Source organism: Vipera berus, assembly GCF_964194415.1.
Source record: "Vipera berus genome assembly, chromosome: 1".
Lineage (NCBI taxonomy): Eukaryota > Metazoa > Chordata > Lepidosauria > Squamata > Viperidae > Vipera > Vipera berus.
In genome coordinates this window covers 67832947-67849251 of record NC_138202.1, presented here as the reverse complement: position 1 = coordinate 67849251, position 16305 = coordinate 67832947, and the positions used below count along the sequence as shown (strand labels likewise).

The following is a 16305-nucleotide window of genomic DNA, read 5'->3' as shown; positions in this document are numbered from 1 at the left end:
GGACTAGCCTTGGGTTTTTTCCACCAATTAGGGCCTAACCCTAACCCTTCTTTGGTCTTGGCCTTTCCAAGTGGCACTTCAACAGGGGGCTGAAGAAGAACAGCATCCACATTAGTTACCATGCTCTCCACCACAGCTACAGCAGGGGCAGCAGCCACTACTACTGATGCTCCAGAACTCCCTTTAAATTTATTATTTGTGCTGAATTCTCTCCATTTGGCCCCCAGAACCATCATCATTCTTTGCAGTAATAAGCGGCCTGACAAACTGGCTGAAAGCTTTGTAATTTGTTAGGGTGCGATAATCTTCTTCTTTGAAAACGTGATCAATATCTTCCATGCCCCAGTCTTCTAAAAGCTGGGCAGAGGACTTGGGCTCCTTGGAATCGCCCATCTTCATCCTCTTCCTCTTCCTTCTCCATACGCTTGGTTTTGTTCTTCTTCTCCTTCTTAGGCCCAGGTTTTTTCTTTTTCTTTTTGCCAGGAGTATAGTCACTTCCTTCACTATCTGAGCATAACAGCACCTCCTCTTCTTCCTCTACAAATTCATTTCCTTCACCGGAGCTATCTCCAAGCTCTTTTTTTTCTTATGCTTACCGAGCTTGGGTATCGTTTCTTTCAGCTTCTTGGGCTTCTTCTTTGTCTTGATTTTTGGCAACTCTGCCTCAGATAACAGTTCTTCTTCTAGTTCTTCTTCAGGCTCTTGATGTTAATAATAATAATAATTTTACTTATATACCGCCCTTCTCCCGAAGGACTCAGGGCGGTGAACAGGGCAAACATATAAAAATACAAAAATACAAAAGTTAAAAAAGAATTAAACACAATGCCCAAGCTAAAACAATAAATAGGTATATTAAAAAACAACAGTAAAAATCCCAACCCATCCCCCATCAGGCCAGGCCGGCTTGTTCGAATAAATGAGTCTTCAGATCGCGTCGGAAGGAGCGAAGGTCGGGCGCCATCCGGAGCTCGACCGGCAACCGATTCCATAAATCCGGAGCGCCCACAGTATTGATGAATACTGTTGTTCAACAGGATCTCCATCTCCTCCTCATCACTGCCAGCAGAGCAGGACAATGCCTGATGCCTTGTCCTCTGATTAAGAGAGCTTCTGGGATTCAAGCAGCTTGTGCTATCTTGGCACTTTCATATTAATAATGGCAATAATGTGCCGACTCCTGGCGCCCCAGCTCCTTATTTCTCGACACCGCCGAAGGGCCATACATATTGAAGTATGTGAAATATTAACTTAGTATATCATCCATTATTTCTGCTTGCTCCTAACCCTTCACAGGAATGCCACAGCTCAGTGGCAGAGCATAAGCATTAAATATTATTGGGCACCAGCTAGGACTAGAAGTACTGCTGTTTGAAAGTCTAGGGAGCAGTTGTCAATCAAACTAGACTACTCTTCCTTGACCTGATAACCAGTAGAACCACCACCCTCCTCCATTTGATATCCACCAGGCCCCATCATTGCAGGTCAATTACTCCTGGTTAGGAAATGATAGGTTATACAGTATTACTATTGAACTTGATGAACGATCTAATTTCAGTATTTATAGTTGGCCAGTTTTGCATTCTGTGAAATGCAAAAAACATCTATGATTTGTGGTTTTGATGATTAGAAAAAAACCCTGTATAATAGAAAAAGTAAGCTTTTTTGTAACCAAAAATTAAGATATAATTTTGTAACTGTACTTATATTTGCTGCAAAGGATATCAGAAGCATCTTTCTGGTTTTTTATTCTTTCTTTCTGCACTGATTGTTTCTTGCTTGATTCTGTGCTAGTTTGTATTAGTTTTTTTCATGCTTTGTAAAACTTTTAATAAAAATTATATATATATAAAAAGAAAAGAAACAGATTAATGATCTCAGGATAAAGCAGTCTCCTTTGTTTCCCTGCAGAGGATTGGGAACTGAAAAAAGACACTCTTATGGCGTGTGTTTTCATGCAGCTAGAGGCTATGTGAAGAGTAGCTTCCTAAAGAACACTTATTTATCCATTTACTGTGCAGAAAATCAAAGGAGAGAAGGAAGATTAATGTTGCTGTGTTGCTGAAATGAGATTGGGAATAATTTTACTCTATATTCTCTGAAATTCAGTGTGGGATATGTCTTGAATTGATACTTCCTACTCATGCCTTCACAGTTGGATGTGTAATGTATTCAACATGAGGCTGCCCTTGAAGACTATTCAGAAGTTATAGCTGGTCCCAAAGGCAGCACTGCAGGCAATGCTGGGTATATTTTGATATACCCATGTGAAACTATTTCTTTATGAGCTACATTGGGCTTCCAAATCCAATTCAGGGTGCTGATGATCACCTATAAAATTCTTCCTGGCATAAAACCAGCTTATCTGAGGAGCCATTTATTTGCCATGGTTCTCATTCATCAGAGTTTGTGCATTTTCTGTCCTTTCAGTGAATCAATGCTACCTATTTAAACCCAGAAACTGTGCCTTTTCTATTGTGGTAAAAGATCCACATATCTCCCACCTAAATAAATGATGTTTCACAAATCTTTTAAAATGTAGCTCTTCTTCCAGGCCTTTTGCAGAGACATTGTAGAATCTCTTATGGATATATTTTTTTGGAATAAGAAATGTGAACTGTCATCTTTTTTTCTTATTGTTTTCCATCTGGTTTTTTTTTAAGTGTAAGGTGACCAGAGCAATTCTGGAGAGAAAAAGCCCCTAAATTCATTCATTCATTCATTCAGTCAGTCAGTCAATCAGTCAATCAGTCAATCAGTCAATCAGTCAATCAGTCAATCAGTCAATCAGTCAATCAATCAAAGTCCTTTGCAGATATACTTTTTGGGCCGGGGGAGATAGTAGTGTATGTATATATAACTTTTGCCCTGGTTTCATTTGTTACCATGAAGTCAATCTACGTGAAATGATTTCGCTCAACTCTCTTCTGTAAAAGGGGCAGTCAGTTGTTTGTGGGGACAACCATTTCTTTCTGATCCCACTGTGTCAGTATTTTGTCAAGGCCAGAAAAACCTCCTTCAGGCAATCACAAAATCCCTCTTTGTTTCAGGAAACAGATAATCATTAACCAACTAGATAAAATTTTGTTCCTGCAAGAATTACTCCCATTTTCATATAACTTTCTATTTCATTTACATATGTTGTCCAAAGGACTTACATAGAAATGAGACTTAATAAATATATCTCCTGATTTTTTGCTTCATTTCAGTCACAGAGCAGAATGCTTGAACAACTTGTTTTCTCAATTTAGGGAAGTTCACAACAATGAACAACAAGCTAGCAATCCTAGGGTCACAAACATGGAGATAAGTCTCATAGATAAGAGCTATTTTTGAATGAGTATGGATAAAATCACGATTGTATCTTTGAGAACATTTTCCACAGACCATGTAGGTCTTTATAGAAAGGTCAATATATGATATAATTCTATTTTCCTCATTTATTTCCAGCTTTTTTATTCTTCTCTTGAATAATTTAATTCATATTTTTACTGAAGCTATTTTCTCAATCTGTCATTATTTGTCTATACATTTTTCATTTCCCTTATTGTCTTTCTTTGCTCTTAATGCATTTTCTCCCCAACCTTTCCCTGTAGGGGATATTCTTCTCCTGAACACAAGCAGGATCTTGGATAGATGCACATTCAGCCTCCACAGTCCAATCCTGCCATGGAGCTCCAGCTCATGTTTGTTGGAACTGGCAGTATATTCACAGGGCCTCAGTCTTGCAGGACTCTCTGCTGAAGTGCACTATATGGACACAAACCAAAGTAAAGTGGTTCGTCTGCAAGAAGGACATGAGGAGGATGCCTGGTGAGTTTTGTTTCTGATCAAACGCTTGGAATTTTTCCCAAGGGAAGTTAAGCACTAATCAGGATATGTGCACTCTGAGACACAAATAATTTGAAGAAAACTGATGAGATGCAGCAGGCTGATTATCTTGAAAGCCCTTTATTCTACCATCTAATGTTAAGAACTAGGGTATTGAGAGGATTAGGTTTTTTTTTTAAAAAAAAATCTGAATGGAGGGTCCCGGCTGCACCAAAATTAGGAAATCTTCCCAAATCGAAGACAAACACTTGAGTTTGCAACTCCAAACCTTGCTCTTTTGCTAAGCATCCAAATCCTTTGCTAAGGAATTTAGTGAAAGATTTGGATTTCTCTTGCGTTTTCCCTAGCATTTTTGCTAGGGAATTTCTAGAAGCCTGGCACTCTGCCAAATTAGTCATCAATAGCTACATAGATATAAACAATATCTACATGAGACATGTCAAACACAAGGCCCGGGGGCCGGATCCGGCCCGTGAAGTGGTTTCATGTGGCCCGCAAAGCCATCCTGGAAACAGTGAGGGAACAGCCCCCACTGCCTTGGCCCTGGCCCAGAGACCCTCCTTCTGCCAGAGACCCTCAGATCTGTCCCATTCCTGCCCAGGCCCCCATAGGCACCCTTGATGCCAACGATGTAGAGCTGGCCATGCCCACCCAGTAGGCCATATGCACTCTAGCCACACCCACCCAGTAGGCCACGCCCACCCTGGCCATACCCACCCAGCCCCCTGAGGGTCAATCGCAATGCTGATGCGGCCCTCAATGAAATTGAGTTTGACACCCCTGATCTACATAGTATGCAAAAGAGACAATCAACTAGCCCAAAAGGGAACAAAAATACCCAAACACCTCCCCACCAGCAATCAGCGCCCATATGAACATAAATGAACTCCGAGATTAACATCAGCCCAACAATCAAATAAGCAATACCCCACTCAGGGAACTGCCAAACAAGCCAACAGTAAACAACCAAACCAAAGAACCTCTAAGATCACCCCCAGCAATACTGACAAGGCAAGCCACTAGAATATAAACTGAGAGTCAACCCTACTCCTGACTACCACTCCTGGCTAGCAAACACTACTCTTGACTGGTTTGAGTAATGAAACATCTACAAGAAAACCACCAAGATGAGAAAGCAGCGAGGACCCCTCATTTCAACCCTGAGCTACAAATACTCTCTTTTATTTTTTTCTCTCTCTGAAACGTTGTTAGTATTGACATAACGTCTAGCTGCTTCAGTTTTTCTTTGACGTATGCTGTAAGTTGTGTGACTATATGTCACAAAAGCCAGACATCTTGAGAAGCAACTAAATAATTTGATTCTGGTGTAATTTATTGTTTTGCGTTCTTGAGACAGTTCTAGTAATTATTCTCTTCAATTCATGTGTAGGAAACTTGTTTCATTATAAGAAAAACTCGCTAATCCTGGGATGGATTACCTTTTTTTTCCCCTTTTCTTTTTTACTGAGGGTTTTCCCACTGAGGTAAACTGTTAAAGACACCTTTAGAGAAGAAATGGCAAACTGAGGATGACTGTGCTAGGCAGAGCCAATAATTGTGGTGGAATGAAGAATTGTCAAGTAGAGCAGCTCTCAGGAAAGGAGAGAACTTGAGAGCATCCACAAGTGTTCCAGACAGCTTGGGCTAAAGGGGTTTATTTGGGGGGGGGAGAGTATAAGAGCAAAGTTGTGATTAGAACTTTGATTTTGGAAAGTTAAGGGTCCAAATGGATCTGAAATAATTTTTTTGAATTAATTATAAGAATCTTTCCCATAGGAAGCCATGATAGGATGAGACTTTGAGGGTTAGTCTCTAAAGAGAATTAGGAGCCAAAGATTATAATTAAAAGGGAAGACCACTTAAATTTGACTTACTAACACAGAATGAAGCAAAATGTTAACACTGAACATTATTCGGTTATATTTTTGAATACAGTGGACCCAGATGTTAAATGTATGAGTGGCTGCTTTATAGGGAGACTGTTTAAAAGATATTATGGGAGAGGAATGAGTTTTACTGGACAAGATTGAGACTGATCTGAAAGTAGATTTAATAATTACCAACTGCAAGAGTAATATAGAAACATGATACATTGACACATAAAAGACTCCAGCTGACATTTTAATAAGCGAAAGGGATATTTATTTTATTTATCTTTCACATTTCTGAACTGCCCATCTCCCTCAATATTCTATACAAATAACCCACCAAGAGACTGACCTAGAGAAAAGAATGAAACAATCAGTATCTTCAAAAGAATAAAATTGACTTGAGAAGAAGAAAACAACAACAGACTAACATCCCTGGATATCCTCATCAGCAGAGGAAATGGCAGCAAAGTAGAAACACATCTATTGTAAAAACCACCCACATTAACCAAGTTCTTCACTACTAAAGCCACTTAACCAAAACCACGGAGCAAACCCCACTCACTTCCAGCACTGAAGATGTTGCCCAGTTAGATAATGAAACATCTACAAGAAAACAACTAAGCTCAGAGAGCACCAAGGGCTCCACGGTTCAACCTTGAGCTACAAATGTTCTCCTCTATTGTAATACCCACTAATCTTTTTGAAGTTAGGAACATGATCAAAGGGGTGAGTGGAAGTCAGCCTTTTTCCACTATCTTGCATTCTCATGATGCATCACAAAATGTGCTGATTTTTTCCCTTTAAAAATGAAATAGATGCAGGTTTATCTAAACAGGCTTCTCTTCAGAGCCCCACAAGAAATATGCTGTTTCAAGAGCCTTCATGTCTTCCTCAGGAAGAGGCTTTCTCAGCAGAAAACTCTCAGACACAACTCAGATAAGATTCTTTATTGTAGGCAAGAACGGAACAAACAGATTATCATCCACCTGCCCTGTAAAGAAGTGCTTTTTATAAGTCTTGCTTTAGTGTTTAAACTCCAGTCTTTTTCCTCCCAAGTGACTGGTTATGGGATACTTGGCATTTGACTTGGTGGCCATGTGGAGCTCAGACATAATGGGTAGATTATGGTTTTCTCTAACTTGGAAACCACGGGTTACCATACCTAATCAGTACAAACCCTCCCTCCTTTCCTTCTTTACTTCCTTCCTTCTTTCCTTCCTTCCTTCCTTCCATCATTGCCAGAGATGTGTTGACCTCCGCTTTATGTTTGTACCTATATATGAGCATGGAGCATTGTTAGCTAATTTAACAAGTTGCATCCTTTTGACATAAAATCAACATTAAAAGTATTGCCACGCTGAGTTTATCTGAATTACTGCTGCAACAATCCATCTTTCACTGTGTACACCCAAGGCTTCATTCTGAATTCCATTAAATAAATTAAATTGGCTCAAAAAGCTCCTTTCCTGGCTCAAGCAAAAAAATGTGCTTGCTGATACCTCTGGAAAGGAACTGTTTCTTTCATAACTTGCACTTTGAGATTGCCAGAATCTACTATAAAAGTGAATGGCTCCAGATTTCACTGATACCTCCCACAAGAATCTTACTAAAATTCAAAGGAAACTTACAATTTAATCTTGAAAGTTCTAGTAATTTTTTAAAGGAATTGTGGCTGCTTCTAGAGCTTACTAGATATAGCCTTGTTTTAAAATAGTTTTTTAAAATGGATTATTACTCCATTGTGCTTTTGATGTTATTTATAATATGTGGTGTTTTTTATTATTTTGCTTGTATTGCTCTTAAATGTAGGCACACATTTTAAGAAATTGTGATTATATATCATGTGTACAGTACTGGTCTGAAAACTAGATACTCTACTATAATGCACACAATAATCTTGAATACTCAGTTAGTGGCTTTTGTTTGCTGTGACACTCTGCAGTGCTAGTGACACAACGATGATTCAGAGTTGGAGAACTGAATAACATGCAGGAAATATAAGTACTGTTGTTTAAGAACTAAAAGATCTAATATAATTATGTAAGTTGTGTAAAGGGCAAAAACTGAACATCAAAAATATACCATGAGTTACCATATATTGGTATTGTTATTTCTGGCAGATATGTTATATGAAGTTGTTGCAATTAGTGAATACTGAACAATTGCCCCTAGGGGAAGCACACATAAAGGTTCATGCAAGCCTCAGGTCATATTTTCATCAACAGATCAATACATAATCTAGTTTTATGTGTGTTTCTGTTTAAAAACACCTTTTGGCCTTGACTTGCCACATGAAATTCAAGGGAGTGATTGGTGGAACTTATTTTTTTTTAGAAGGCATCAACAAAAATGACATATCAACATCAGGCAGTTCTACTTCACGACTTTAGCTTTCACAATTTGTTGAGGCAATTTTCCCTCCTGAACTGGCTTGTTGTAAGGGGTGAATGCTGTGGAGATTAGGAAGATTTCTCCCATTTGTATATTTTATGTAGCAAAAGTCCACCAAAGAATGACTATTCTGTAATGTGGTGGGTCCGACGCAAGGAAGAGACGCCAGCCGGAGTACGTGTTCAGCTCTTTATTGGGGGGGTAGCGTACTGGAGAATGAGGGTTACCTGGCCTCCTTAAATACCTAGCCAGGTAGGCGGCCAGCCAATGGGGTTGGCCCTAGGTTTCCCGCCAAAACTAGGTTTCTCGCCAAAACCGTTCAGGCCAATGCCCCCTGGTGGCTGTTGCTATGCAGGTGCCTGCATACATAACACCCCTCCCCCCTTAGAGAAGAACCACATAACAACTATAGAACAATATTATAACTAACTACATAACTATATACACTGTGTGTTAATACAACACAACTATGGGGTGGTCACTTGCACACATAGTGCGCTAGGTATGCCGGTGCTCTGTGGGGTCTGGTGGACCGTCTGGGTTTGGCTTGGCCCTGGACTTGGGCAGCGGGCTCGTGATGCCCTTGTGCTGGCTTGAGCAGCGTCGGTTGTAGGAGGCCATCCTCCTCTAGTTCTGGTTCTGGGTCATTTTTGGTTAGACTGACCTCCCCTGGGGTGTGGACTCATCGGTCGTTGTGGCATGTGGTTGCATTGCTTGCGTGGCGGCCAGAGCCGGTGTCTTGCGGTGGCCAGTTGCGGTGGCTGGCGATCGCGTTGGGGAGGAAGGGAAAGATTCCTCTTTCCTTCAGCGTGCAGTGCGTTCCCCTAGTGACTTCAGCTCTTCTGTTGGCAGAATCCCACCTTCGTTGCCACTGTAATGTGGTGGGTCTGACGCAAGGAAGAGATGCCATCCGCAGTACGTGTTCAGCTCTTTATTGGGGGGGGTAGCGTACTGGAGAATGAGGGTTACCTGGCCTCCTTAAATACCTAGCCAGGTAGGCGGCCAGCCAATGGGGTTGGCCCTAGGTTTCCCGCCGAAACTAGGTTTCCCGCCAAAACCGTTCAGGCCAACGCCCCCTGGTGGCTGTTGCTATGCAGGTGCCTGCATATATAACATATTCTTTCAACATTAATGTCTATAAACAGAGAAAATCCCGCACTCTCCGGCACTGATGATGTTACCTAGCTGGATAATTAAATATCTGTAAGCAAACAGGGAGCCTCAAAGACTCCATTTTAAAAGTTTCTTTTGTAAATCCAATATAGAAAAGTTTTCCAGGTCACTCTTGATTTCTTATTTGTATATCCCTTTTCATTATGAAAACATCATTTCATTTCTCTAGTGTAGCATTTTTTTCCACATCAGTTTTTTAATCTGTCGTTTTCAAACCCACTTTCAAATCACTCTCACTCTTGTCTGGTAAAATTTGTTCCTCTTCTGTAATATCTTTTAAACAAAATCCATCTACAGAGGCAGATATTCTTAAAATTAACTTCTGGCTCCATTGTTCAAAAATATCCTTCAATATGTTCAGTGTTAAGATATTTTGCTCCATTCTGTATTAGAAAGTCACATGTAAGTGTTCTTCTTTAATAGTAATTTTCAGTTCCTTCTGATTCCCTCTTGTGTCCAAATGTCTGTGGAGATTCTCCATCATCCAGGTCACAGTTGTCTCAAAGGTGCTTTTTCAAAAGGCAACTGAACTTGTTTTTTCCTCGAAGAAGACGACAACATTTTGCTTCTTATCCAAGAAGCTTCTTCAGTTATGACTGGATGGTGGGGGGATGGAAGGATATGTTCTGAAAGGATGGTGAGAGAGGGAGGGAAGCAGGCCTTTTTTTCTTTAAAAAAAAGGTGCCAGAACTCTCTTCAATAAAAAAAGGAGTGTACATAGAACAATATCGGACCTCTGAAAAGTATAAGCATGCATATGTACTCAGTACTTGGTTTGGGCCCCTTTTGCAGCAATTACTGCCTCAATGTGGCGTGGCATGGAAGCTATCAGCCTGTGGCACTGCTGAGGTGTTATGGAAGACCAGGATGCCTCAATAGCAGCCTTCAACTCTTCTGCATTGTTCGGTCTCATGTCTCTCATCTTTCTCTTGGCAATGCCCCATAGATTCTCTATGGGGTTCAGGTCAGGCAAGTTTGCTGGCCAATCAAGCACAGTAATCCCACAGTCATTGAACCAGGGTTTGGTGCTTTTGGCAGTGTGGGCAGGTGCCAAGTCCTGCTGGAAAATGAAGTCAGCATCCCCATAAAGCTCGTCTGCGGAAGGAAGCATGAAGTGCTCCAAAATCTCCTGGTAGACGGCTGCGTTGACCCTGGAGTTAATGAAGCACAGTGGACCAACACCAGCAGATGACATGGCTCCCCAAATCAACACAGATTGTGGAAACTTCACACTGGACTTCAAGCATCTTGCAGTGTGTGCCTCTCCATTCTTCCTCCAGACTCTGGGTCCTTGGTTTCCAAATGAGATGCAAAAGTTGCTCTCATCAGAAAAGAGGACTTTGGACCACTGAGCAACAGACCAGGTCTGTTTTTCTTTAGCCCAGGTAAGACGCTTCTGACGTTGTTTGTTGTTCAGGAGCGGCTTGACAAGAGGAATACGACATTTGAAGCCCATGTCCAGGATCCGTCTGTGTGTGGTGGCTCTTGATGCACTGACTCCAGCCTCAGTCCACTCCTTGTGAAAGTCCCCAACACTTTTGAATGGCCTTTTCCTGACAATCCTCTCCAGGCTGCGGTCATCCCTGCTGCTTGTGCACCTTTTTCTTCCACACTTTTCCCTTCCACATAACTTTCTATTAATGTGCTTTGATACAGCACTTGGGGAACATCCAACTTCTTTTGCAATTACCTTTTGAGGCTTTCCCTCCTTATGGAGGGTGTCAATGATGGTTTTCTGCACAACTGTCAGGTCAGCAGTCTTCCCCATGATTGTGATTCCTACTGAACCAGACTGAGAGACCATTTAAAGGCTCAGGAACCCTTTGCAGGTGTTATGGCTTAATTAGCTGATTAGAGTGGGACACTTTGAGCCTAGAATATTGCACCTTTTCACAATATTCTAATTTTCTGAGATTGTGGATTTGGGGTTTTCATGAGCTGTACGCCATAATCATCACAATTATGACAAATCACGGCTTGAACTATCTTGCTTTGCATGTAATGAGTCTATCTCATATATTAGTTTCCCCTTTTAAGTTGCATTACTGAAATAAATGAACTTTTGCACGATATTCTAATATTTCGAGTTTCACCTGTATATATAGGAGATGAAAAAGCAGGGAGCACCTGCTCTGCCACGTTAGTTGATGGTTGGTTTTCTTACTGGTTTTATTTATTCTATTTAGCATATGGTGATGTTATATTAGCCAGGAGACTACAGTGTGAGTACAAAGTAGTTGTTTGGTGATGATGATTGCTAGTCTATTCAGTTTGTTTCTTACTGGTAAGGAATAGGGATGCTGGTAAGAGAAAGGCTGACAGGGAAGCTACCATTCACTGCCATAAAACTACTCTGTATTAGAAGGTGATAACTGGCCTCATTCAGTGACATCAGAATGTGGCTATAATTCACTAGTCAAGAAACATCCTGGAATTCCTAGCTCAACTATCTATGCCAATCAGGAATTCTGAAAGTTATATTCAAATATTTGAAGGGCACCCAATGAGAAAAATTTCTTTGGATGATTCGGGAGCTGTCTTGTTTCTTTTTGTTACTTGCCATTTTCTCACTCATCACATATCTTTTTTTATTGAAAAGTTTTACAGTACATTTTTTTAAAAAACAAAACCCCTCCCAACCCCCTCCCCTCTCCCCCAACCTCCCCAACTCTACCCTCCCCTCCCCCTCCCCCCTCCCCGACTTCCCAGAGCTAAATACAGGGTATAAAAATACAAACAAACATAATCTACAATATGCAAACAACAATAAAATATTAAATTCTATCGCACTTTAACTCTTAATAAAATAACTACAAGCAATTTATATATCACATAAATCCAATACTTATTCAAATGCTAGGTGAAACTTTTTAGTCCCATATTTATTCTGGATGTAATCAATCCATCTTCGCCACTCCACAATATATCTCTGTTGCGACTGGTCTTTCAAATACGCTGAAATCTTTGCCATTTCCGCCAAATTGGAAACTTTTAAAGTCCATTCTTCTATAGTTGGCAGTTCCTCCTTCTTTCAATATTGCGCTACTAAAAGTCTCACTGCCGTAATTAAATGCAACATCAACTTATATCTTCATTATTGTTCTTCATTGTTCACACTGCAGATTTCAAGGGAAAGAATGTGATGTTGAACTGTATTCCAAGATTGTGAAATTAGTCTCCTCATGAAGAGCTTTGGTTTGACTGAGCCTGGAGCATGACGAAACAATTTTAATACATCCCAATAAACTTATTCTTCTGATTTTAAGGAATGGATCTAGGATAGGAATATATGCTATCTATCTTTGAAAAGAGTGCATTCTAAAAATTAGAAAATGAGGCAGTCTGTTTCAATATGATCTATGTTCAATGACAAGCTTGAAAATTTAATTACATAACCATTCATAGTTTATATGGATTCATTCTTTTTTCCCTATATATTTCCTTCCTCCCACTCTTCCTTGCATCCTTCCTCCCACTCTTCCTTCCTTCTCGTTCCTTTCCTTTCCATACATCCATTTGTCAGTCACATTTAGTTATTTTAATCAGCATAACATATCTAGCTTTTTCTTCATTGTACCACTATTCATCTATTTTTTCTCTGTTGCTCCTGTAGTTCCCTGTTTTCACTACTAAAAATAAGTCAAAACAAATTAAAAACAAATGAATAAAAACCAGTTTTAATTAATGCTTACTTCATTTGGTAGGGTCTCACAATATGTGCTATTATAACTAAAGCAAAATACTTAAAGTCGTGATTCTCAGGCATTGGGTGACAATACAGTTTAGTGGCAGAGCAGTTTATAAGCAGTATAAGAGATCCTCTCAGGTTCAGATTATAGCAAAATATTATTATTAACATCTAACAACTTTACTACATAATTGACCAAAGCTGCACAGTTCTAAAAATATAACTTGAGATAAGATATATGAAATCCTTTGGATACATTTGTGCTCTTTATAGATAAACACATTTATTAACCATGTCAACTGCTTTGATTTTCAGGGTGAAATGGAAAATTCTAATAGGCCCAATTGGACAAATGGAAAGGCCTTTTGAGATCACTTTGCTGTATTCAAGTTGTGAGGAAAAGAATTCTGGTTTTTTGGCACTGGGCTCATTGCAACTTCAAAATTGCCTTCATGGTATGTAAGAATTCACATTTGAAAAAATTGTGATCGTTGGATAAGATAAACTGACTTGTTTCTGGCCTAAGATTCAGCAATAGGCTGTGAAGTAAATAATTTTAAAATCTATTATTTTAAATTTAAATTTTACTATTTTATATCTTAACCAGAGTAAGCAAACTGTGGCCTTCAAGCCACACATGGCCCCTTAACCCCTATTTTGAGGTCTCCAGAAGCTCTCCCAGGATTATGTAGCCCAAACTGCTGAAAATTCCCATCAGTTTCCAATAGAAAATTAAACAAAGTGTGCTAAGCCTTAGGTTTGGAAACAAGGAAGGAAGGATTTCCCCCTAAATCTGAAAAATGGGCCCATTCTCTTTACTACTTACAGCTTCAGATGACCTTGGTCTGACTTTTACACATATCCAGTGCAACTCAAGTTCAATCCATTGCACAATTGGATCAGATCCAGAGGATGATAAAAACATTAAAAAATGTTTATCAGACTTCCTCCAGACTGATACTCATCCTAGAAAGCTCATAGACACAGATTCCAGGCTGTAAAAGTGGTACATTTTAAAAATCAAGTCAGAGAAGACTGACTTAGATGTTGATATTCTTGTTTGTTTTCCTTTCAGATAAAGGTTTTTCCAACTTTGATAAGGGATCTCCTATCTCCTGCCCACATGAGGGCTGTGTCAGCAACCTAGAGGTTTGCAGTTTCAATTCTGATTGTCCAACCAAAGAAGAAGATGGATCCCTCTGTGGTAAATGTGAACCTGCCTGCCTCATTCTTTCAAGGAGTTCTTACTTATCAACTATCGTTGGAATGAAAATATTAAGCCCAACCTTTTGTTCTTTATTAATCCTGCAAAAACTTCAGCAAGGAACAAAAAAATATTGATTGGTTCTGAAAGCAGGACAAAAAGCAATGAATGAAAATAATCAAGGAGAGAACCAACCTAAAACTAAGGAGAAATTTCCTGACAATTAGAACAATTAATCAGTGGAACTACTTGCCTCTGGAAGTTGTGGGCGCTCCAACACTAGAGGTTTTTAAAAAGCGATCGGACAATAATTTGTCTGAAATGGTATACGGTTTCCTGCTTGAGCAGGGGTTGGACTAGAATACCTCCAAGGTCCTTATTCTGTTATTTCCTGTTATTTTCACAAATGACTTTTATTTCTAGTGCTAGCATTATTTCCTAGATCAGAAAATACCTTACTATTTGGGTCTTGACGTTTTGATGGATGCTTATTCCTAGGCAGCTGATTTTTTTCAGTTTATATGTTTAGTATTAAGAATAGTAAGAAGAAAAAAATATTTAATGATTTTAGTAGAAATGTAAATTTTATGTACCTATGAGTTTTTGTACACAGTTAACCATACTTCACAATATACTATATTGATCTTTTTTGTTTGTTTCTTATAAAAATCACTCTTACTGGTTTTTTCCAGGTAGCCTAACAGAGGGGGCACATTGTTCTTTTGAGGAAGGTGCCTGTGGCTGGACAATGGATGGAAATATAAATTCTTCCTGGACTATTAGTGATTTTTCAAGGATGCATGAAAACTGGATTGGAGGATCTGCCTTACAAGCCACTGGAGGTATATTCCTTATTCTTCATCTTTCATTTTAGCTGGAAGGGCATCTCCATTTGGGATCCTTTTATTTATTGAAACGTTGAGCAACTTTAGAATAGAATAGAATAGAATAGAATAGAATAGAATAGAATAGAATAGAATAGAATAGAATAGAATAGAATAGAATGGAATGGAATGGAATGGAATGGAATGGAATGGAATGGAATGGAATGGAATGGAATGGAATAGAGGTGTTTTAGTCCAACCCCCTGCTTGGGCAGGAGAACCTATACCATCTCAGACAAGTGATTGTCTAGTCCAGACATGTCAAACACAAGGCCCAGGGGCCGGATCCAGCCCACGAAGTGGTTTCATGTGGCCCGTGAAGCCATCCTGGAAACAGTGAGGGAACAGCCCCCACTGCCTTGGCCCTGGCCAATGAAATTGAGTTTGACACCCCTGGTCTAGTCTCTTCTTAAAAATCTCCAGTGATAGGGCACCCACAATTTCTGGAGGCAAGCTGTTCCACTGGTTAATTGTCCTCACTGTCAGGAAGTTTCTTCTTAATTCCAGATTGCTTCTCTCTTTGATCAGTTTCCAACCATTGTTTCCTGTCCTGCCCTCCGGTGCTTTGGTGAATAATGTGACCCCTCTTCTTTGTGGCTGTCCCTCAAATGCAAGTCCCACAGTCATTCTTCATATGTTTTAGTTTCCAAGCCTTTGATCATCTTAATTGCTCTTATTGTATGCTTCTGAGCTACATCTTTTGTAGAGGGATGTTCATAGTGCTGCCTTGAGAGAGTGTCCATCTGTGAAGGAAAACATACAGTCTCATTATGCATGAAATCAGAAAACAGCCTGAGGGGAAACATAAAGCTTTGTATTTTTCAAGAGAATACTATAAGACAATCTATAAAATCTGTTTTGAAACTGAAATTTTCTACATTCTATAAGCAACTGATATTAAAATTGGATTTTAGCCATGGACTAGCAGGTGAATAGTATGTAGCTTAGGTAACCTGTCTATGGAATCAGAGTAACTCACAACAAGGAAAGAGTATAGCATTTAGGTTTTTTGTTTAGAGCAAAATCAGGCAAGGGGAAACTGAAATATATAAAATCATGTGTGATATGGAAAATATGAAGCTTCCGGTGAGGAATTATGGTGGGCAGATGTCTCCAAAGGAGCAAAGGGACACTGTAGCCAAGAATACTGCTAGAGGGTGGATGCCAAACTGTGTAATCTCTCTGGATCAAAGAAGGATGGTAAGATAACCCTTTTGCACAAAATATTTGCCTTAAAAACTTTTGGTGAAGAATATATTTCAG

At 39.6% G+C, this 16305-nt stretch overlaps 1 protein-coding gene across 1 annotated transcript in view; it reads left to right on the top strand.

Moving 5' to 3' along the window:
* The window catches only part of LTK (leukocyte receptor tyrosine kinase), a gene marked incomplete at both ends in the record, with an annotated part of 140197 nt that overhangs the window by 46946 nt on the left and 76946 nt on the right, over window positions 1-16305 (top strand). The window contains 4 exons of the mRNA XM_081341750.1: window positions 3597-3813; window positions 13270-13409; window positions 14030-14158; window positions 14851-15000. Coding sequence (XP_081197876.1) covers window positions 3597-3813; window positions 13270-13409; window positions 14030-14158; window positions 14851-15000 — 636 coding nt within the window. The remainder of the gene's footprint in view (window positions 1-3596; window positions 3814-13269; window positions 13410-14029; window positions 14159-14850; window positions 15001-16305) is intronic.